The sequence below is a fragment of the Prionailurus viverrinus genome, chromosome C2 (genome assembly GCF_022837055.1).
Source record: "Prionailurus viverrinus isolate Anna chromosome C2, UM_Priviv_1.0, whole genome shotgun sequence".
In the NCBI taxonomy this organism is placed as follows: Eukaryota; Metazoa; Chordata; class Mammalia; order Carnivora; family Felidae; genus Prionailurus; species Prionailurus viverrinus.
The window spans coordinates 86,422,937-86,444,290 of NC_062569.1; the positions used below are offsets into that span (position 1 = coordinate 86,422,937).

The window sequence follows — 21,354 nt, forward strand, 5'->3', positions numbered from 1 at the left end:
TGGTCCGAAAATTGGGTGTAGAGAATCAAGTGCGTCCTACCTTTGTGATCCAAAGGTAGGATCTTCAAAATTCTGTGTGTCAGGAGCTGGGGATAAAGAGGGAAGAAACAGCAACTCTCAAGAAGCTCATGGAACTGAGCTGACAAGTTTTTGTTTTTTGTTTTTTTAAGCCCCACCAGGCCAGTACTTCCCCCAGTTTTCATCTGCCTCATCCATTTCCACCCGTGCTTCTCTGTAATTTGACCTAAACATAGTTCTGCCACGGATTTTTCCTGATCGCTTCCTTCTCTCCTCAGCCGGTTTTTCATCCTGGAAACTTGGCGAGGGCATCCTGATCTGTGGCCAATTGGCCCCTGATGTTCGATTGTTGAAACTCTGGGGGCTGTGCTATTCTTAAAGTACTTTTAAAGGTCCGTAGGAGTAATTCTTTAAATGCATTTCATCCGATCAAAAGGCAAACTGAGAAATCATCCAACCAACCCTGATGAGTTCTAAAGACAGAAAACATACACAGAACCTGGAAGGAGCCTCATTCCTCACCAGATTTCCTCAGTTCCCAGTGCGGCACCTTCTCCTGTCAGCCCAAGCCCCACCCCCCCAGCCCCCCAGCCCCCCAGCCGCTCCAGAAGGGGGCTGGCGGTGGAGAGCAGCGCCCGGCAGAGGGTTCATCTCTGGCTGGGAGCTCGGTAGGGGGTACGCAACGCAGGAGGACGGCCAGGCGGGACAAGGGAAGACTAGGGAGGTTGAAGGAGGACGAAAGAGGACGAAGGAGGACGAAGGAGGAAACGCAGGAGCACTCCCCGCCCCGGCTACGCCCGCCATCCGCCCCGCCCCGCGCAGCCCTAACGCGCGCACCCAGTGTCTAGGCTTGTCCGTATCCGGTAGCCCACGTAGGAAGCCGTGGTAGCAGGAGCAGGTAGAGGGGCTTCGAGAAGGAGACGGCGACAGCGCCCCCACTCGGCGGTTCAAGCCAGGAGCGCAGGTACCCGCGAAGCGCAGGTCTCTGGGGAACGCGCCAGCTTGGCCCTTCGCCGCCCGAGCCCCTCCGCCCATTTGGTTTCGGGTAAGAGGAGGGGTCCGCATCTCTGCAGCGCTGGCGGGATGCGCCTGCGCCCTTGCTCACTTTGGTTTGGCCTTGCGAGGCCCCTTAGCCGAGTCGCCAGGATGCGGGTGCGGAAGGTGCCACAGGTTCCTGTAGGTCTGGCCCTGCAGCTGCGGCCAGAGTCTAGGTGGGAGGGTGGACTTGCCCTGCCCAGACCCGTCTCAGTCCCAGCCGCCCTACCGGCTTTCTGTCCGCGCTCTGGGAGCCTGCCTGGCATTTATTATTTGGAATAATGTGCTCAGCAGGAAGAGGCCCGGGTTGAACATGCCACCCCGAGGCTCCCAGGGGAAACCCTTGGCACTCATCCTTCCCCGCCGCTGAATTTTACAGAAGACCACCTTGGCTCCCAAAAGGGAAGGAAGCGGCCCAAGGTCATATCGTAGTCAAGGATGGTGGACAGAGGGTTCATCTCTGGCTGGGAGCTCGGTAGGGGGTACGCAACGCAGGAGGACGGCCTGCGTTAGGCTGCCGGTCCTGCTGCCTTGAGCACGAGCTGAGACTGTGGTTGCTGGAGGACCTGACAGGCAGCAGGACTGGAGGAGGAGAAGGGAGCACGGTGGAGGCGCCATGGGGGGCAGCTTGGGGATGTTGAGGTGGTGGCGGGCCCCGGAGCACGCTGAGCCGCTGGCGTGGACCGCCGGGCTCTGTCTGGGCGGAGCCGTCTTAGCCAATGGGAGCGTGGCTCGAGCCGAGCCCCCATGGCTGCAGCCTCCGGCCGGCGGGTGAGAAGTGTGGCGCTGCCATTGGCTGCGCTGACTCCGCGGTGTGTCGAGCGAGGGGAGGCTGCGCCTGCGCGTCTCAGGCGTCCCGCGCTCTGCTTAAGTGGAGCGAGCGGGAGAAGGCGTGAGGCTGGCGGTTCGCCCTAGGCCATTTCGGGGAGGGTTCGGTGCTGCCCGCGTCGTTGAGCTCCGCGCGTTTTTTTCCAGCCAATCGGCCAAAATTGGCTTAGAGTCAGCTGATGCGGAGTCATCGGCTAACCTTGCGAGGAGTTAGTTGCAGGGGCACGTATATAATTACGGAGGGCCGCCTGCAGTCCTCCTGCTGCCGGGATCCTTTACGATGCAGCATTTGTCCTATTTTCTCCCCGAGCGTTGGGAGCCTGGCCCTGCACGGGTTTATATACACCCCAGGCCGGCGAGGAAGCTGACCTTTGGAGTTTGTGCAACTCTCATACTCTCTCCATACACATTTGTATAGTGTCTGTTTCCTACCGGACACCAGCGTAGGTATTTTGGACGCAGAAGTGAATGATAGAACACGTGGATCCTATCTGAGGGGCGCTCACAGTCCGGGTGGGAATTAGTAGTTAGATAGGGGCTTGAATGCTTCAATACCTCTATTCCTACTCGTTTAGGTAAGTGCTATTCTAAGTGCTATTACAGAGGCACAGAAGGAAGCGACGAAATGCAAATGTAGGCGAGAGATTGATTTTTTAGTTAGGGCACCAGAAAGGCATCCTGGTGGAGTGTTATTTGAATCAGGACTTGGTCATATGAAGAAGGCACACGTGGTATAGGATGAGCAAGATGCAGAAATTGGAGAGTTCAGGGCTTGCCGAATGATGGTATTGCAAATGGTAATGAGTAGATGGAAAAGGATGACTAGAAACATGATTTGGAGCGGCCAGGTGAGGCCCAGTTTGTATACCCTGATTTGAAATGTCTTAAGCACTTATGAATAGAATGGCTCTTTAATCTGTCAGTTGTGGTAATATTATTTTTTTAATATCTGCACCAAAACCTTGGGAATATTTTTTATTTTTCACTCTTGCACATCCTCCATTAAATTTGCCTGTTAAATCATATTGGGCTCTTCAAGATGTAGCCAGACTCTGACCACTTCTAATCACCTTCGTGGTTTCCCTTTTATGTATCTCCAGAGAATACCTTTCCACATTTCACTGGAGCTGTGCAGTGCACGACCTTTGTGGCTGTAAATTGTGGCCCTTGATTACTGCCATAGCATCTACATGGTCTCCCTGCTTCTGCTTTGGTTCATCCTCAGTTTATTGTTAACCCAGTGAGACTTACTGTATTATTGTATTAAGTCTGATCATAGTATTCCTCTGCTGAAAACCCTTTTAAGTAATTTGCATATTATGTGCCTACTGTATACAGGGCACTGTTAGGTGTTAGAGATATGACAGTGACGAAAGCAGACCAAAACTCCTGCCCTCAGAGTTTACATTCTAATGGGACTGAGCGCCAACAAGATAAATAAATGCAATGTGTATAACGTTCTAATGTGGTAAGCCAAGGAGGGGGAAAAAATAGAAGCAGGGAAAGGGATAGAAAATGTCAGGATGGGGTGGGATTGGTGGGGTGGCCAGGGAATGTTTTACTGAGTAAACGTTTGAGTAAAAGACTGAAGTGAGAGAATGAGCTTGTGGATGGTAAGGGGGAAGAATGTTCTAGGTAGAGGGAAAAGGAAGGGCAGAGTTTCCAAAGCAGGAGCTTGCTTGTCATGTTCTAAGTATAGCCAGAAAGCCACTGTGACTAAGGGCAGTGAACGAGAGGGATGAGGCCAGAGAGGTCATGAGAACCCAGATCACGGACAGTCATGGGGGCAATTCGTAGTGATTTTGGCTTTTAGTCCGAGCAAGAGTTTGGTGCAGGAGTGACATGATCAAGTTTGTATTTCACAAGGTCATGTAGGCCTGTGTTGAGCCGTGTCTGAAGAGGGGAAAGGGGGAAAGCAGGAAGCCTGGTTGGGAAGTGGTTGCAATAATCCAGGCAAAAAGTGATGAAGGCTTAGACAAAGATGTTATCCGGGGGTCCTAGATATATTGTGAAGGTGGAGTCAGGATGTGCTGACAGCTTAGCCGTGGAGTGGGCAAAAAAGAGAGGGATCAAGAATGAGGAAGATGTAGAGAGGCAGATATTCAATGCCATAGCACAAGCTCAGTTTTGGACAGGCTCAAGTATAAAATATACCTATTATAATTTATAATAATAAATTAAGTTCATAATATATAATATATACTAATATAAATTAAGTTTGAGTATAGTATATGCCTATTAAAATTTATAATAATAAATTAGATACATGTTAAACATTCCAGTGGGGATGTCGGTTGGGCAGGTAGATACATAAGTCTGGAGTTTGGAAGAGAAGGCTGGGTGGAGATAAACATTTAGGAGTTGATAGCATGTATATCTTATTTATTTATTTTAAATTAAGTGAGAGAGAGAACGGGGGAGGGGCAGAGAGAGAGAGGGAGAGAGAGAACCCCTAGCAGGTTCTGCGCTGACAGTGCAGAGCCCGATGTGGGGCTTGATCTCCCAAATCGTGAGGTCATGACCTGAGCCGCAGTCTAGAGTTGGATGCTTAATCGACTGAGTCACCTAGGCACCCCTGTAAATCAAATTTAAAGCTACGAGAGCTCATCATGGTGGTGCAAAGAGCCCACAAATGGAGCCCTGAGCCTCCTGTCGTTTAGCGGTCTGACTTGAACTTGATAGGCAAGTCCTATTCTCCTAGGGATGGAACACCTGCTTAATCTGGCATTTGTGATTATGGCAATTTTGATAGCCCTGGTAACATTTTCTCTCAGGGAAAGACAGATGAGAAGTAGAGAGGAGGACGCACGTGTTGCTGTTGTCATTGCAAGATCTACAGTGTGGCAGTCTCAGAATATGGGGCAGGCTTAAGAATTAGTAATAATGCTGAGGGGCGTCTGGGTGGTTCAGTTGGTTGGACGTCTGACTTTGGCTCAGGTCTTGATCTCATGGTCCATGGGTTCAAGCCCCGCATGGGGCTCTGTGCTGACAGGTCAGAACCTGGAGGCTGCATCAGATTCTGTGTCACCCCTGTCTCTTTGCCCCTTCCCGGCTCATGCTCCATCTTGCTCTGTCTCTCAAAAATAAATATATGTTAAAAAAATTTTTTTTAAAGAATTAGTAATAATGCTGTGCAGAAAGAACCTGATTTCAGTGTATTTTAGCTAGTATTGTTTCGGCTCCAAGGAACAGGGACTATAACCATATTTAAATAACATGGAGAATAAGCATCTTGTGTGCCTTACAGAGCTGGAGGACTGGAGGGCAAATGAGTCTCAGAAATAGGCCTGTCCTGAGGCGGTTCTGTTGTTGTGTTTCTCTTTTTTCTCCACGTCCATTTCTCCTCCTTCCTGCGTGTGGGCCTGGCTCTTCTCTCTGCAGACTGGCTTTCTCCCTGTCCCTCTCTGGCTTCAGGTCCCGTGTAGCTTGGCTGTCCCCCTCCCCACTGCTGCAGCTAGCTCACTTGTCCCTGCCCCACAGAGGCTGATTTGCATTCTTTCCCAGTACCAGGAGACAGAAGGATGGGTTTTCTCCCGGACCCAGTCCTCTGCGGCCAGAGGTGAGGTCTCACTGTTGGGCTGCAGCTGCAGAGGCCAAATCCTGTGTGGGTCTGAGAGGGCAGGGATCAGGTGAGCAGGACAGATACCCCAAAAGATGACTACTTCAGAGAGTGGTGGTGCTTTATTATCAGAGGAGAGTTGGCATCACCTCAGTTTAATCAGGTGCCTGGAATGTCTCTCAGACTAACTAAAGTGCCTGTATTAGGTTTGCCTTCACTGTACTGGGCTATGAAGTTAAATCCTTGGCTTGTACCGAAGGGCTCTGTCACATATAGCCATATGAGTCACCCCTGCATTTATGATAAAATGGTGAGACCATCGTCTACTATATCATTTAATGTTCCATATAGTGCTTTTAGACTTTGGTTCCAGAATAGTCCTATCTCTAAGGAATAACAGGCATCTTTTTCAAATTAGGGCTTTAAACCTTGTCAGGTTTCCCGGTTGTATGGCCTTAAGGAAGTCCCTGTTAACTATGTAGTTAGCATGTGTAGCTGAGCTGGGCTGGAACTTTTAGGCAAGGCCATATATACTAAGTAATCAGAAGGGAAATAGCCAAAGGATAATATGTCTCTATCTGCATAGGGATTTCAAACTCCAACGCCCATGGAGTCCAGGAAGTTAACAAAGGTGATTGTAGGTAGGCTTAAGATAGACAGTAAGTGTAAACTTTGTATTGAGTTCAAGCATAACTTAGCGGCCTAGTTGCATTGCCCTAGTTGCATTGCTTTTTAAAACACAAGGCTGGCCAAACAAAACAGCCAGGTAGGACACATTGGAGGCAACCTGCCAACTGTCAGAACTGGAATCTCACACAGAAGCTCACTGGTCTTAAAGCTGCTCAGTGTGGGGTCCCCTCCTAGGAAGATTCCTGCCTAAACCCAGCTTGCCCTCCTCAGTAGGACAGGGCCTTCCTTTCCCACTTGGTATTGCCACGGTCCATCCAGACTTCATATCTCGAATTACATATGTTCTTTTTCCTGCCTAAGCCCTGCCTCCTGTGTTCCTGTTTCCTGCTGATTCCTCACCTTTTTCAAGGATGTCAGTATAGGGAATGTCTGTCCCTTACAAGGGAGACCTTGATCCTGACCCACAGGAATGCAACCAGCTGTGTCCTCTGCAAGATAGTCCTGTCAGAATGTGACAAGGGAGCCCAGCATCGGGGCAAGGATGCACACACTGTTTTTTTTGGAGAGGAGGTACATTCCACGGGTTATACATTGAAAATGGAAAGGAGGTGTCCTTGAGAGTAGGCTCAGGTGTTTTCAGCATGAGGAAAGATTCTCCCAGATTACAGATTGACACGTGAGCATCTTGGTTTTGTGACAGTATCTTAGAAATTTGGTCACTGGCGGTCAAGCTGCCTGTGCCAAGTTGCCCTGGGGCAGCTGACTGAGCTCAAGGTTCAGGAGACTGTCCCCACCGCCACAGGTACTCTGCCTTCTTGTAGCACCCGCCTGTCACAGCCACCTCTGCTTCCAAGCCAAAAGACAAGTGACGGCTCTTCAAGGTTGAGAACTCCATATTTACAGAGAAGAAAGACCAGCACAAAGCATTAAGATGGCAAACGTCCCCAAAGACTACGTGGGAATCCCACTGCCTATAGCACTGTGTTTGGGTGAAAAAAGCAACTTGTTTAAGAAACTTAAAAAAGAGGGGCACCTGGATGACTTAGTCGGTGAAGTGTCCGACTTCGGCTCAGGTTACGATCTCACAGCTCGTGAGTTCCAGCCCTGTCTTGGGCTCTGTGCTGACAGCTCGGAGCCTGGAGCCTGCTTCGGATTCTCTGTCTCCCTCTCCCTCAACCCCTCCCCTGCTCACACTTCATCTCTCTTCTTTTGAAAATAAAGATTAAAAAAAAAAAAACTTAAAAAAGAAGAGATCTAAAATTCTACCATTCTGTGTGTAAGAGACTACATTGTGACTGGTGCCTTATTCAAGGGGCTGAGTTTTCACGTTCTTTAAGCTATTTTTGACTCCAATCCTTTTCCATATTGCTAACTCGAGGGAAAATAAAATTGAAAGCAGCCCTCTGTTTGGAGATAATATTGAAGTAGTCTCTACCACAGGCACTGAGCAGAAGGCATGGAAGTGTTTTAATTATAGACAACTGGATTTGGAGTCACCCAGTGGTGGTGACCTCAGACTCTAGTCCTGACGGGAGAGGTGGAGATGTGTGTGCTCAGCCAGCTCAGCCACTTGGGTGGGGGAGGGAGGCACCCAGGTAAAGAATATGAGCCACATGGGCTTGTGCCTTCTATGAAGGGCTAGTTTGGGCTCCATTTTGCTGTTGCCTGCCAAGTACTTGCCGTGGAATCTGCGTTTGGGCTACAGGCTGACCTACACACAGCTCATCCCCACTCAGCAGAGACTCACCGAGTGCCTCCTTTGTGCCAGGCTTCTTTGAGGCATGAGGGAGTCAGTGGGGAACAAAACGGACAAGGCCCCTGGTCCCACTGAAGAGGATAAAGTAAAGAAACAAGGTGATTTCGGATTAAAGAGTGATCTTACAGAGAGCAACCTCTGTGTACTGCATAGGGGATCACAGACAGCCTCTCTGATGTCCCAAGGGTCAGAAGGACTCAGCCATCTAGAGTGAGGGAGGAGCAAAGGCCAGGGTCCTGAGGCAGGAAGGAGCTTGGCACACATGAGAAACTTTCAGAAGGCCAGTGTGGCTACAGAGCAGTGAGCAGAGGGGAGGGTGGTACCAGACAAGGTTGGGAAGGGAGGCAGAGGTCTACTCCAGCAGGCATGGAGAGGCTTTTAGGCAAAGGAGTCACATAACTTGACTGTGTTATAAAGATCTTTCTGGCTGCAGTGCTGAGAATAGAGTGCGGAGAGCAGGGGCCAGAGTGGGAGCAAGAGTCTGCTGCAGTGTCCGGGAAAGATCACGCAAGCCAAGGGATCCCTACGTGTTTTCTATTCTCGAGGGTTAAGCAGATTAGATACCTCTACCTGCTGCGGCAGTGAACAGCGCAGTGGCTGGCCAGGTAGTGAATTTATTACAGACCTAGTGACCCAGGTGGCTGGTAATCAGTTAGGTTTGGGTGGCAGCAAAAGGGCAGGGAGGAGCTGCCTCCTAGGCAGAACCTCATTCCTGATAAGAATGGTCTAACCCCAGGCAGGTGTGCAAAGGAGGGGCTAGAGAGGTTCACCAGGAAAAGACCCACAGCTCCTCCAGCTGTCGTTGCCTTGCTCAGCTCCCTCCTAGCCTCCGTTCCTTCCTTTGGGCCAGGAGGGCTCACTGTTAGCCAGAACGGGAGGGCTACTAATGCACACACCAGTCAACTGTTAATAATGCACAACTGTTCATGATGTGCATGACATGCGTATGATGTTTTGTCGATGAGTAGTCGCCACGTGGTACATGGGCTTGTTGCAATAAGGTTGATTTGACTTCAGAAGAAGGTGGTGGGAGAGACTGGGTGTGTATGTGTTTTAATTTAGGTCGATGGAAGTGTGTCTCATTTTCTAGCTCCAGTCTCCATGCACTGAGAGCTACTGACGAATTGAGGCTCAGAGCCAGACCCTGTTTTTGGTGGGGTGGGGGAGAGAGGTGGAGAGTTGAGTCCAGTGATACGTGCCATGGGCTGGAAGAGCTGCCTGTGGAAGCACGGGACCAAACAGAGTGCAGGCTGGTATCCTGGGTCACCACAGATTGGTGATCGGCAGGTTGTGGGGAACACAGACAGGAGAATGGGACTCATGGAGTTGGAATCCCCAAGGGCATAGGTCCCCAGGTCCTTCCTGCGGTTGCTACTTAGCTTGGTTTTAGGATCACTGGCCTGGTCCATCTTTCTCATGTTACAAATGGGTGATGGCTTGCCCAGGGTTGCCCAAGGAGTTGGTGGCACAGCCAGAACCAGAACCAGAACCCAGCCTCCTGACTCTTTCTATCCTATGAAGCTGCAGCTTGATGTAGGCGGTGCAGGAGGACACTGTCTGGTGCCCTGAGCAGACCTGGGCCAGACAGACAGGCCCAGTTGGGACTCTCACAACCTGGAGTGAAAATGGCCACTCCCGTCTAAGCCCCTGAAAGGTAAATGCGGGAAGGCAACAAGGCAATGCTAAGTATACATTTTGCGTTTCAGAACCCCCCGGGAGGAGGCTGACCATTCTACCTCTTGTGGCCATAATGCTGACTGCCCGCCTCTTCAGACCCCTGTCACAGCTCCCAGGGAAAACCCTGAGTTTGTGTGATAGAGAAAAGGGAACAAGGTAAGAAATTAAAAGATGGAGGTGCCCTCGAGGGTCACACCTTCTAGGCGAAACAGAGCTCTTCACACACGGATGATGCAGGAGGTGTTAAGGCCTGACCCTCAAAGATGTCTGCCAGCCGCTGCTGTCTACCAGCAAAGGAAACCCAAAGGTGTCTGCAACAGACAAAGACTTTCACAGGGCACAGAAGAGTATCTTTCAACACTGCTTTATTCTCTTCAACTTTTTTATTTTGAAATAACTACCCTTATACAAAGCTTGCAAAATTAGTACAAAGGGTTCCTGTGTCTTTCACCTAACTTCCCTTGCATTGTGCAATCAGCAAAACCAGGAAATTACCACTGATGTGATATGATGGACTGATCTAGAGACCTGATTCAAATTTTACCAAATAGCCTACAAACGGACCTTTTCCTGGTTCCAGGTACAAACCAGGGTCCCACAGTGCATTTAGTTGTCATGTCTCCTCAGTCTCTTCCTACTGGGGATAGTTCCTCAGTTTTTGTTGTTCATGACCTTGACACTTTGGAAGAATGCCTGTCAGTTTGCGTTTGTGTGATGTTTTGTCATATTTACACTCAGATGTGTATGTCTGGAAGAGTCCTACCTAAGTGAGGTGATGCCCCTCTTGGAACATAAAATGTTTTATGTCTATGGAGACATAGAACGTTGATGTGTCCCAATACTTTGATCTCCTGGATAATTGCTCTTTTTAAATCTTACACATGGAACCAGTTAACTAAAATGTCCTGAGACTTCACTGAACTGTTTGTGTTATTTAGAGAAAGCATTAAGTACAAATTAAACAAGCAGCTCTTCTTCGAGAACTTCTGGAATTGCCTTTTCCAAGGGGGTTCAGAGTGCTCTGTTACCTCATTTTTGTCTTTTGCAGCACAGAGGCAAGGAAAAAATAATACGTTCTGTTCCTTTATATTTGAAAGGAGAGAAATTAGGTGTCAGGTTCAATTCAAAGTCTCAGCAGCTAGAAAATTGATGGATATTTTCAATACTGATTAATATGTCTGTCTAGAAGAACATGCATTTAGGCTTTTAGCACCATTTTCTTAAAGGCATTTCCTCGGGCTACAGAAGCTTGGTTGGAGATGGGCTTCAACTAGCAGAAGACCTCATATAAGAAGAGTATAGGGGCATCTGGGTGGCACAGTTGGCTGAGCATCTGCCTCTTGATTTCGGCCCAGGTCATGATCCAAGGGTCGTAGGATTGAGCCCCACGTTGCACTTCATGCCGAGTGTGGAGCCTGGTTAAGAGTCTCTCTTGCTCCCTCTGCCCCTTCCCCTGCTCATGCACACGTGCTGTCTCTGAAAGAAGGAGGAGGAGGAGGAGGAAGAAGGAGGGGAGGATGGGGGGGAGGAGAAGGAGGAGGAGGAGTATAAAATGGCCCTTCCCACAAAGGCAGCATCCCATTGAAGAGAGAATGGAGCCTGGCTCTTTTGAAGGACAATGACCTGATGACCTGCCCTGCCCCAGGAGAGGTGACTTACTGGTGTGTTCCCCACCTCCTGGACACCACCTCCTGGATCCTGGTTATACATACCGGTTGGCTTAACTCCAGTGCTTAGCACTGCCTGCCTGGGCATGACGTGTAATACTCCAGGATAGCCTGACCCAGACAGAGTGGAGAAGGGCTTCGTTATCCTTTCCAGCCTTGGCTCACGTTAGATTCTTTTGGCAGTCACATCACTTGTGATTCATGGTTGAGCGGACTACTATGTTTTCACATATGCTGCTGTGTGAGGCCATATTTCTCCCAAGCTGCATTGTATCCCTGACATTTGTCCCTCCTAGACTCCATCTTGTTAGCCTATCAAATCACTTAGTCATGACTCCTCTCAGCAGAAAGCTGGGTTACCGGTCATTATGGCTGATTCATGATGGAGGAACAAAAGGGATAGAGACACAGACTGGTAAGATGGAAAAGAAGCCAGGATTAATGCCCTGGCCAGCATGGGGTGGCATCTCAAATGTGGCCTGGCAAGTTCCCAGATGACAGTGCTCTGGGGACCAGGGGCTTCTCCCACAGGCCCTCGGGGAAGTGCCTGCCCCATCTAATGGCACTGGTAGGTTAGGACAGCAGCCAGCCAGCTCTTCTCCTCTGAATCTGGCTGCTACCTCTTTGGGATTCTACCCCTCAGAAAGTTTACTGACTGTCCCGAGTTGAACTCGAACCGCCTGTGAGACTGGCATAGCTGATGGAGTAAGGGGTTTGGGTGACCCTCAGTTTGCTGCCGCCCCTTCCTGCTGAATCAGAAGGTCAATGGGAGGGGCCTGGGAGTCTGCATTGTAACAAGCTCCCCAGGTGCTTGTCAACTAAAGTTAGAGAATTGAGGTGTTAAGGCCTTTCCAGGCCCAAGAACCCTCAAATTGAGCAGTAGCCCCAAGCTAGGGACCCACAGCAGCTACAGGAGCCTCCCAGTGAGAGAATGGGAGCAGATGAGGCGATCCCAGCAATGGCCAAGGGGGAAAGGCTGAGAAGCCACGCAGTCCCCAGGAGGGTACCCTCATGTTGCTGGAGCTTCCACATGCTAATCTTGGCCCCCCTCCCCCACCTTGTCAAGGTTGTGCCTCTTGGGAGGTGAGTGTGGAGGGATGGAGCCTTGTACTGCGTAGAGAGGAAGAAATACACCACTGACAGCTGGGTCTGGGCGGTACAGCCTGCTACAGTACACCCAGAGAGAGTCAAGTCTGGGTCCGAATATATTTGAGAATGCAGAAGTAGAGGAGAAAAAATCTGGCGGCAAGTCCATTTGAAATAAGTTCTTTCTCTTGCTGTGACCTTTCTGTTACTTCTCAAAGTATCAAGTAGTACAAAGGAACTTGCAGGAGGGGGACACATATGATCTGGTCCAGACGGACACCTTGTTCTTTTCTTGCAGATTAACCTCTGGGGTCTTGGAAAAAACAGTGATTCTCTTTGGATAAAATCATTTAACTACCTTTGAGCATTCTAACTGTACCATTCTGCTCATGAGACCAGCATGTACTAGGATTTAAAATCCAAAGAGACTCTTCTATGACAGTTCAAAAGGACAGGAGTTTACTCTGGCAGATTTTCTACTGGACCCTTGTTTCTGGCTAGTGAACCCATTGTTCTTGAAGAATGTTGGATAACACATTTTTATGAATATCTAAAAAACTTTGTTTTGAGTAGATAATATATTAACAGAGTACAAAATTCAAATGGTAGAAAACAGTACAAGTCTATCTCCTACCTTCTCTCCCCTGTTACCAGCTGCTCACTTGCCTCCACCACCTCCATTTATCATTTCTGGTTTAATATTCGTTTAAAAACTAACTACACTTCTCCTTCTGCAAAGATGGAGTAGATGTACTTTTCTCTATTGGCTTCCAAAAGGTACGACTAAACCCCCCGGGTATTATGTAAAGCAAGCATAGCAAGTTTCTAGAAGATGGAGAGAAGAAGGCAGATCAGCTAGGGACCTCGGGGACTAAGAAACAACACAGTGATGAGCTCTCTAGGTTTTCTTTCCCCTTCATCTATCCCACACTTGGAGCTGAAGAGGCTGGTGACCCAAAAATGCTAGTGAGCCTAGGCACAAAAAACCCCAGCAAAAGCTTGCTCTCTTTAGCCAAAAGACCAGCCTAGCAAGACAGAAAACTGTGGACAATAATCACTGCACTCTAGGCAGCCACCACAGAAAAAAGCTGTGGCCTCCCCCGCCGATGGTGAGGTGTTGAGCCTGCACCTCCACCTTCACCAGGCTGTAGTGAGGTACCACACTCCCTCCATCAGGGGTAGTGTCAGAGAAAGCCAACGAGGGGCCAGGACTTTTGTTCTCACCCAGCAGTAATCAGGCACCCTGCCTGTGTGGGTGGGAGTCAGGGAGAGTCAGGACTTTGCCAACCTCTCAGCAGTAGTGAGACCACACTCCCGTGCATGTGGGGAGCAGTAGTGAGACATCCCGACCCCTCCCAGGCAGGGAGTATGAGTGGAGACCTCGTAGGGAGCCTGATTCCAAACTTGACAAATACTGTACAGAAGAAGAGGGGCTGCCTGGGTGGCTCAGTTCGTTGAGCATCTGACTCTCGATTTTGGCCGAGGTCATGATCTCAGAGTGTGTGAGATCGAGCCCTGTGTCAGGCTCCACACTGACAGTGTGGAGCCTGCTTGGGATTCTCTCTCTCTCTGCTCTCTCTGCCCCTCCCCTGTCCCTGTGTCTCTCAAAATAAATAAACATTAAAAAAAAAAAAAAAAAAAGAACCACAGACCAATATCCCTCATGCATACAGATGCAAAAATTCTTAAAATATTAGCAAATAGAATTCAGTAATACACAAAAATATAAACCATGAAAAAATAGGTTTCTTTCAGGAATCATGATAGCACACAAAATAAAAGAATATAAATAAAGTGTATTTTTATATCCTAGCAATGAACTGTGGATATCAAAATTTAAAACAATACCATTTAAAAAACTCAAAAAAATGAGCTACTGAAGCATAAATACAGTAACCATGTACAGGATTTATGCAGGAAACTATACAGTGCTGATGAAAGAAATCAACAATCTAAATAAACCCATACTATGTTCAGGGGTCGAAGAACTCAAAAAAAGTAAAAATGTCAATTTCCCTCAAATTGATATACAAGCTTAGCACAATTTGTATAAAAATCCTGGCCAGATTTTTGTAGATAAGGATAAGATTGTTCTAAAAGTTGTATGAATAGGCAAGGAAAATAGGATAGCAAAAACAGTTTTGAAAAAGAAAAACAAGATGGGAGCACATAGCTCAATGAAACAGAAAAGAGAATCCAGAAATAGACCCACCCAAATATGCCAAACTGATACTTGACAAAGGTGCAAAAGCAATCCAATGCAGAAAAGACAACATTTTCAAAAAATGGTTCTGGAGCAATTGGACATGCTTAGGCAAAAAAAAAAAAAAAAAAAAAAAAAAAAAAGCACTTTGACCTAAGTCTCACATTGTATACAAAAGTTAACTGAAAATGGATCATGGACTTAAAATGTAAAACACAAAACTATCACACTCTTAGAAAAAAAACAGGAGAAAATCTTTGGGTTCTGGGGTAGACAGAGTTCCAAAACTTGACACCAAAAGCATTACCCATAAAAGGAAAAACTGATGTCAGACCTCATCAAAATGAAACACGTTCCCTCTGCGAAAGAGCCGTGAAGAGGATGAAGAGACAACTTCCAGGATAGGAGAAAATATTTGCATACTACATATTTGACAGAGAACTAGCGTCTAAAACATGTAACAAACTCTCAAAACTCAATAGTGAGGGGCAGTTGGCTGGCTGAATCAGAGGAGCGTGCGATTCTTGATCTCGGTGTTGTGAATTCAAACCCCATGTTGGGTGTGGAGGTAACTTAAAAATAAAATCTTGGGGTGCCTGGGTGGCTCAGTCAGTCAAGCACTGACTTCAGCTCAGGTCATGATCTCACGGTTTTTGAGTTCAAGCCCTGCATCGGGCTCTGTGCTGACAGCTCTGTGTCTGTGCTTCAGATTCTGTGTCTCCCTCTCTCTCTGCTCCCCCAACCCCAGCTTGTACTCTCTCTCTGTCTCTCAAAAATAAATGTTAAAAAATTTTTAATAAAAAAAATAAATAAAATAAAATCTTAAAAAAAGAATATAGACAAAAGACATGAAGAGACATCTTACCAAAACACATATACAGATGGCAAATAAGTACATGAAAAGATGTTCAACATCATTAGCCATTTGAGAAATGCAAATTAGAAACAGTGAGATTATCTTTTTTAGTCATCAGCATAGCTAAAATAAAAGTGGTGAGACCACCAAATGCTGGCGAGGATATGGAGAAACTGGATCACTCATCCGTTGCTGCTGTAACGTAGAAGGCTTCAGCCACTTTGCAAAACAGTTTGAAGGTTTCTTTAAACATGCAACTACCATATGACCCAGCAATTGCTCTCCTGGGCATTTACCCAAGATAAAAATAGATTTGCACAAAAACTTGTACAGGAATGTTCATAGCAGCTTTATTTGTAATAACTCCAAATTGGAAACATTCTGGATGCCCTTTAATAGTTGAATGGTCAGGAGCACTTGGCTGGTTCAGTCAGTAGAGCATACAACTCTTGATCTCAGGGTGGTGATTTCCAGCCCCATGTTGGATGTGGAGCCTACTTAAAAACAAAAACAAACAAAAATAGTTGAATGGTTAAACTGTGGTATACCCATGCCATGAAATACAATGTAGCAATAAAAAAAGAATATTGATACATGCAACAATCTGGATGACTCTCCAGAGAATTATGTTCAGTGAAAAAGCAATCCTAAAAGGTTATATATACTGTGTGACTCCATTTATATAACATTCTTGAAATGACAAAATTGTAGCAATGGAGAACAGATGAGTGGTTAAAGAGGCTATGAGGTGGGAGAGAAGTGGGTGTGGCTATAAAAGGGTAACATGAGGGATCCTTGTGGTGATGGAAATCTTCTGTATTTTCACTGTATGTCAATATCCTGATTGTGATATTGTGCTATATAGTTTTGCAAAATGTTGCCATTGGGGGAAATTGGGTAAAGGGTTACAGGACATCTCTCTGTGGTATTTTTTAACTGCATATGAATCTACAATTATTTCAAAAACAAAAGTTTAATTGAAAAATAGCTATCAGGAAGCAGCGTAACACCTAAGGGTTAAGTCATTGAATTGGCAAAAGGCTTTGTTAACAAAGCTGCATTACTGGAGGACGATTCCATTCCTTACACAGTGGCAAAAATGGCCACCGCAAACTGCTGGCTTACTTTGTCCCAGCCTAGCAACCCCGGAAGAAGAAGGTCCTCTTCCTCACTAGTACCAGCAGATTGTCCTCAGGGGCTTGGGGCAGGGAGCAGTGGGGTGCTCGCTGGTACCCAGGAACAGGGCCAGGTGTTACCACAGACTTTACTCATGGTTTCCTTCTCTCTTGCAGACGCATGCTGCTGCTTTACTCCGCCTCCCCTGTCCCTGTCAGCCTGCGCACTTACTCTGATGAGGTGAACCCGGTGAGTGGCAGCCCAGCTGAAAACCAGCCAGGTGATCAGAGCCCTTCCCTTCCGACCCCCGGCCCGGGCCACCTTCAGAGCAGGGCCTCAGTACTTCTGAGACAGCTGGAACCACTTTCCACTCTCTTAACTGCCCCCCTTTACCCCCATCAAATGAAGTTAAGGGTTGAGTTTAGACTCTGGAATCTCTCATTCCTGGTTTCAGTTCCAGCTCTACCACTAACTAACTACCTTGGGCATTTAGAAAATATCTATTTCCTCACTTGCAACGTAGTATAATAATCATACAGTATGGAGTTACTATGGGGATTAAATAAGAAAAATGCGTGCACAGTGCCTTGCATATGGTAGGAAACGATCAATATACCATAATGATGGGGATGGTGGTGTTGGGGATTATAGATTAGGGAACTGATGCCAGAAAGGTTAGAACCTGGTCTGATTCTGAGTCCAAGCATTTCCCACTATACCATGGTGCTTCTCTAGAAAGCTAGAGGCGGGTGGGCAGGGCCAGGACTGGCTCACTCAGGAAGCACTAATCGTTACTGCCCAGAAGAGGCTTGATCACTATGCTTAGAGGATCTTGGGTTCCTAATGTGGGGTATGACCTTCTAAAACAGGTTGGCAGCAAAGCTGTCCTGGTCACAGGCTGTGACTCGGGATTTGGGTTCTCGTTGGCCAAACATCTGCATTCAAGAGGCTTCCTTGTGTTTGCTGGCTGCTTGATGAAGGTAAGAGATGGGTCATCTTTGTCACCATTGTCCTTTACACATACTTATTGTTTTGTAGCGTTTTTAAAATTGTAGTAAAATATGCATAAAATTTACTGTCTTAACCATTTTTAAGTGTACTCTTCTTCAGTGGTATTAAATATATTCACATTGTTGTACAGAAATTACCCCCATCCATCCCCATAACACTTTTCATCTTGTAAAACTGAAACTCTATACCCAATAACAATAACTGTCCATCCCCGTTTCCCCACTCCAGCCCCTGGCGATCATCATTACAATTTCTGTCTTTATGAATTTGGCTATTCTAAGTACCTCATTTAAGTGGATTTTACAGTATTTGTCTTTTGGCGACTGGCTTATTTCACCTGGCATAATGTCCTCAAAGTTTGTCCGTATTGTAGCATATTACAGAATATCTTTCCTTTTTAAGCCTGAATAATATGCCATTGTATGTATATGTCACATTTCGCTTATCCACTCGTCTGCTGTTGAACACTTACTTGTGTTGCTTCCAAGTTTGAGCTATTGTGAACATGGGTGTACAGATGTCTCTTTGAGACCCTGCTTTCAATTCTTGTCCGTGTATACCAGAAGTAGAATTGCTAGACCATATGGTAGTTCTATTTATTTTTAAGTGTTTATTTACTTATGAGGGAGAGAAAAAGAGAGAGAGCAGGGGAGGGGCAGAGAGAGAGGGAGACAGAGGATCCGAACCAGGCTCTGTGCTGAAAGCAGACAGCCTGGTGTGGGGCTCAACCTCAGGAACCGTGAGCTCATGACCTGAGCCCCAGTTGGATGCTTAACTGACGGAGCTACCCAGGCGCCCCATATGGTAGTTCTATTGTTAAGTGAGGTAGCTCTATTTTAAATGACCTGCTTTCCACAGTGGCTACACTATTTTACATTCTCACCAATGGTGTCAACAGTTCCAATTTTTCCACAGCCTCACCGATATTTGTTTTCTATTGCTGATGTTTTATAGCAGCCACCTTAATGCCTGTGAGGTGATATCTCATCATAGTTTCGATTTGCATTTCCCTGATGATTGGTGACGTTGCGCATCTTTTCATGTGTTTATCGGCCATTCATTATCTTCTGTGGAGAAATGTCTATTCAAGTCCTTCACCCGGTTTTAAACTGGGTCATTTGTTTTTTGTTATTGTTGTTGAATTTTAGGACTTATATATTCTAGATATTGAATCCTTATCATATAAATGATTTGCAAATATTGTCTCCTATTCTGTGAGTTGTTTTTTTACTCCATGGGTAGTGTCTCTTAATATACAAGATTAAAAAAATTTTATGCCAATTTTTTCTTCTGTTACCTGTGCCTTTGATGTCATATCCAAGAAATCATAGCCAAACCCAAAGTTAGGGTGGTTTTGTCTTATTTTTCTCTAAGCCTTTTACTTTGTGTGTGTGTGGGGGTGTTACATTTAGATCTTTGGTCTATTTTGAATTAATTTTTGTATATGGTATTAGATAAGGATCCAACTTATTTCTTTTGCATGTGCATTTCCAGTTTTCCAGCACCATTTGTTGAAAATACCATCTTTTTTTTCATTGAATGGTCTTGGCACCCTTGCAAAAGTCATTTGACCGTACACGTGAAGATTTATTTCTGGGCTCTTTCTTCTATTCTGTTGTTTCATATGTCTGTCTTTATGCCAGTACGAGACTGTTTTGACTAAAGTAGCTTTGTAGTAAGTTTTGACATCAGTAAGTCTGTATCATCCAGGTTTGTTCTTCTTTTTCAAGATTGTTTTAGCTTTCTGGGGTCCCTTGAGACTTCATGTGAATTTTAAGTTGTGTTTTTCTGCAAAAAACATCACTAAGATTTTTCCAGGTATTGGATTAAATCTGGAGATTGCTTTCGGTAGTATCTACAGTTTAACAATATTAAGTCTTCTGATCCATGAATGTGGGATGTGTTTCCATTTATTTATACCTTCTTTAGTTTCTTTCAGAAATGTTTCACAGTTTTCGTTGTCCAAATCTCTCACCTCCTTGGTTAAGTTAATTCCTAAATATGTTATTCTTTTTGATGCTGTTGTAAATGGAATTGTTTCTGTGATTTCCTTTTCAGATCGTTCATTGTGTACAGAAATGCAACTGATTTTTGTGTGTTGACTTTGTATCCTGCTACTTTGCTAAATTTGTTTTTTAGGGGTGCCTGGGTGGCTCAGTCGGTTAAGCGGCCGACTTCGGCTCAGGTCATGATCTCACAGTCCGTGAGTTCGAGCCCCGCGTCTGGCTCTGTGCTGACAGCTCAGAGCCCGGAGCCTGTTTCAGATTCTGTGTCTCCCTCTCTCTGACCCTCCCCCATTCATGCTCTGTCTCTCTCTGTCTCAAAAATAAACGTTAAAAAAAAAATTCGTTTTTTAGTTCCAGTAAGTTCTTCAGGGAATCTATAGGGTTTTCTATGTATAAGATCATGTTATCTGAAAACAATTTTACTTCTTCCTTTCCAACTTGGATGCCTTTCATTTCTTTGACAGACTCCAGAGTTCCAAAATAGTTACTTCAGACAGATTCTGCCAGTACACTTGTCTGGGGCAGGGAGGCGGGGAGAGATTCCTGGTGCTTCCTACTCTACCATCTTCCCAGAATCCTCCTTCAAGCTGAATATTTCATACCAGTACTATGGGCCAAGATTTGTAGTTGTTTTTTAATTGCTTTCCTAACAACTGGTTCATCTGTTGCTTAAAACAGACCATACCTTTTCTGTTCACTTCATTCTCACTTGTTCTTCATGGCTTTGTTCATTCATTCATTTATTCATTCATTTGCCAAATGCCAGTGATGTGCCTGACGCCTTGATAGGTTCTCTAGAGGAATAAGACCTGGTCCCTGCATCTGAGGAGCTCACTGTCCAGTGGTAAGGGGACAGCCATGCACAGACACAGCTGGAAGAGTTAGAGCAAAGAGGGCTCTCAGGGTTGTACAAAGAGTGTTTCATGAGATTGAATGGAAGGAAGGGATTGATTCTGGCATCACGGCAGAGGTGACATTTGTTCTGGGCTATGGAGAATGAATAATGCTGTCCCAGGTGAAGACTGAATGATGCTGTTCTGGATAGAAACTGAGGATCCTTTGAAATTCCTCAAGTGGAATTTGGGGGCGTATGAAGGGAAGCATTAGGACATGAGGCTGCAAAAGTAATCAGGGACAGTTCTCCTGATTTGTAGAGTTGTACAATCTCATCACAATCCACTTTTAGAACATTTCCATCACTTAGACATTTCCCTCCTGTCCATTTTCACTTAATTCCCACACCTTTCTCTAGTCCTAGACAGCACTTATTTCTGTCTCTTTAGATTTGCCCTTTCTGGACTGCTCATGTATGGAATCATACAGTGCATGGGCTTTTATGCCACGCTTCTTTCACTCAGCATAATGTTTTTGAGGTTCTCCTTGTTGTAGAATGTATCAGCAGTTTACTTCTTCTTATTGCTGGATAGTATTCTATTGTGTGGATGTACCACATTTAAAAAAATTAATTCACTAGTTGATGGATATTTGGGTGGTATGTTTGGATTTTTTGGCCATTATGAATTATGCAGCTATGAACATTCATATACATCTCTCTGTGTAGAAATGTTTTTACCAGATTCCTTTTAACAGAATTTAGAAACCAACAGCTGTGCTCTTTGTCTCTCTCAGTGGACAGAACTAGAAGATGTATAAATAATCACACACACATATACATACATATGCACACACTGTATATATTTATAACTATCCCCTATCTACATTTCCTACAAATATCACACACACACACACACACACACACACACACACGCATGCACACACGCACACACACACATTCACGCACGTATAATTCATGAGGTTATACTGACCTTCTATTCCAGTTCAACACTACAGCATTCTTCTTTGCTTCCCTCATTCCGTATTTCTTTTTTTTTTAATTTTTAAAAAT

The 21,354-nt window shown here is 45.9% G+C and overlaps 1 protein-coding gene across 6 annotated transcripts in view; it reads left to right on the forward strand.

The window, feature by feature from the left end:
- Positions 1-728: 728 nt before the first annotated feature.
- BDH1 (3-hydroxybutyrate dehydrogenase 1) overlaps positions 729-21,354 on the forward strand; it is a 39,761-nt gene continuing 19,135 nt past the window's right edge. The window contains exons 1-4 of one of the 6 annotated variants that reach the window (XM_047875682.1): positions 729-1,063; positions 9,533-9,659; positions 16,608-16,680; positions 17,301-17,411. In XM_047875682.1, coding sequence (XP_047731638.1) covers positions 9,577-9,659; positions 16,608-16,680; positions 17,301-17,411 — 267 coding nt within the window. In that variant the 5' untranslated portion in view covers positions 729-1,063; positions 9,533-9,576. Of the gene's footprint in view, positions 1,064-1,175; positions 1,195-1,273; positions 1,474-2,164; positions 2,457-7,401; positions 7,925-9,532; positions 9,660-16,607; positions 16,681-17,300; positions 17,412-21,354 lie in introns of those variants that run through there. The other 5 variants (XM_047875681.1, XM_047875686.1, XM_047875683.1 and 2 more) reach the window with 5 other exon arrangements.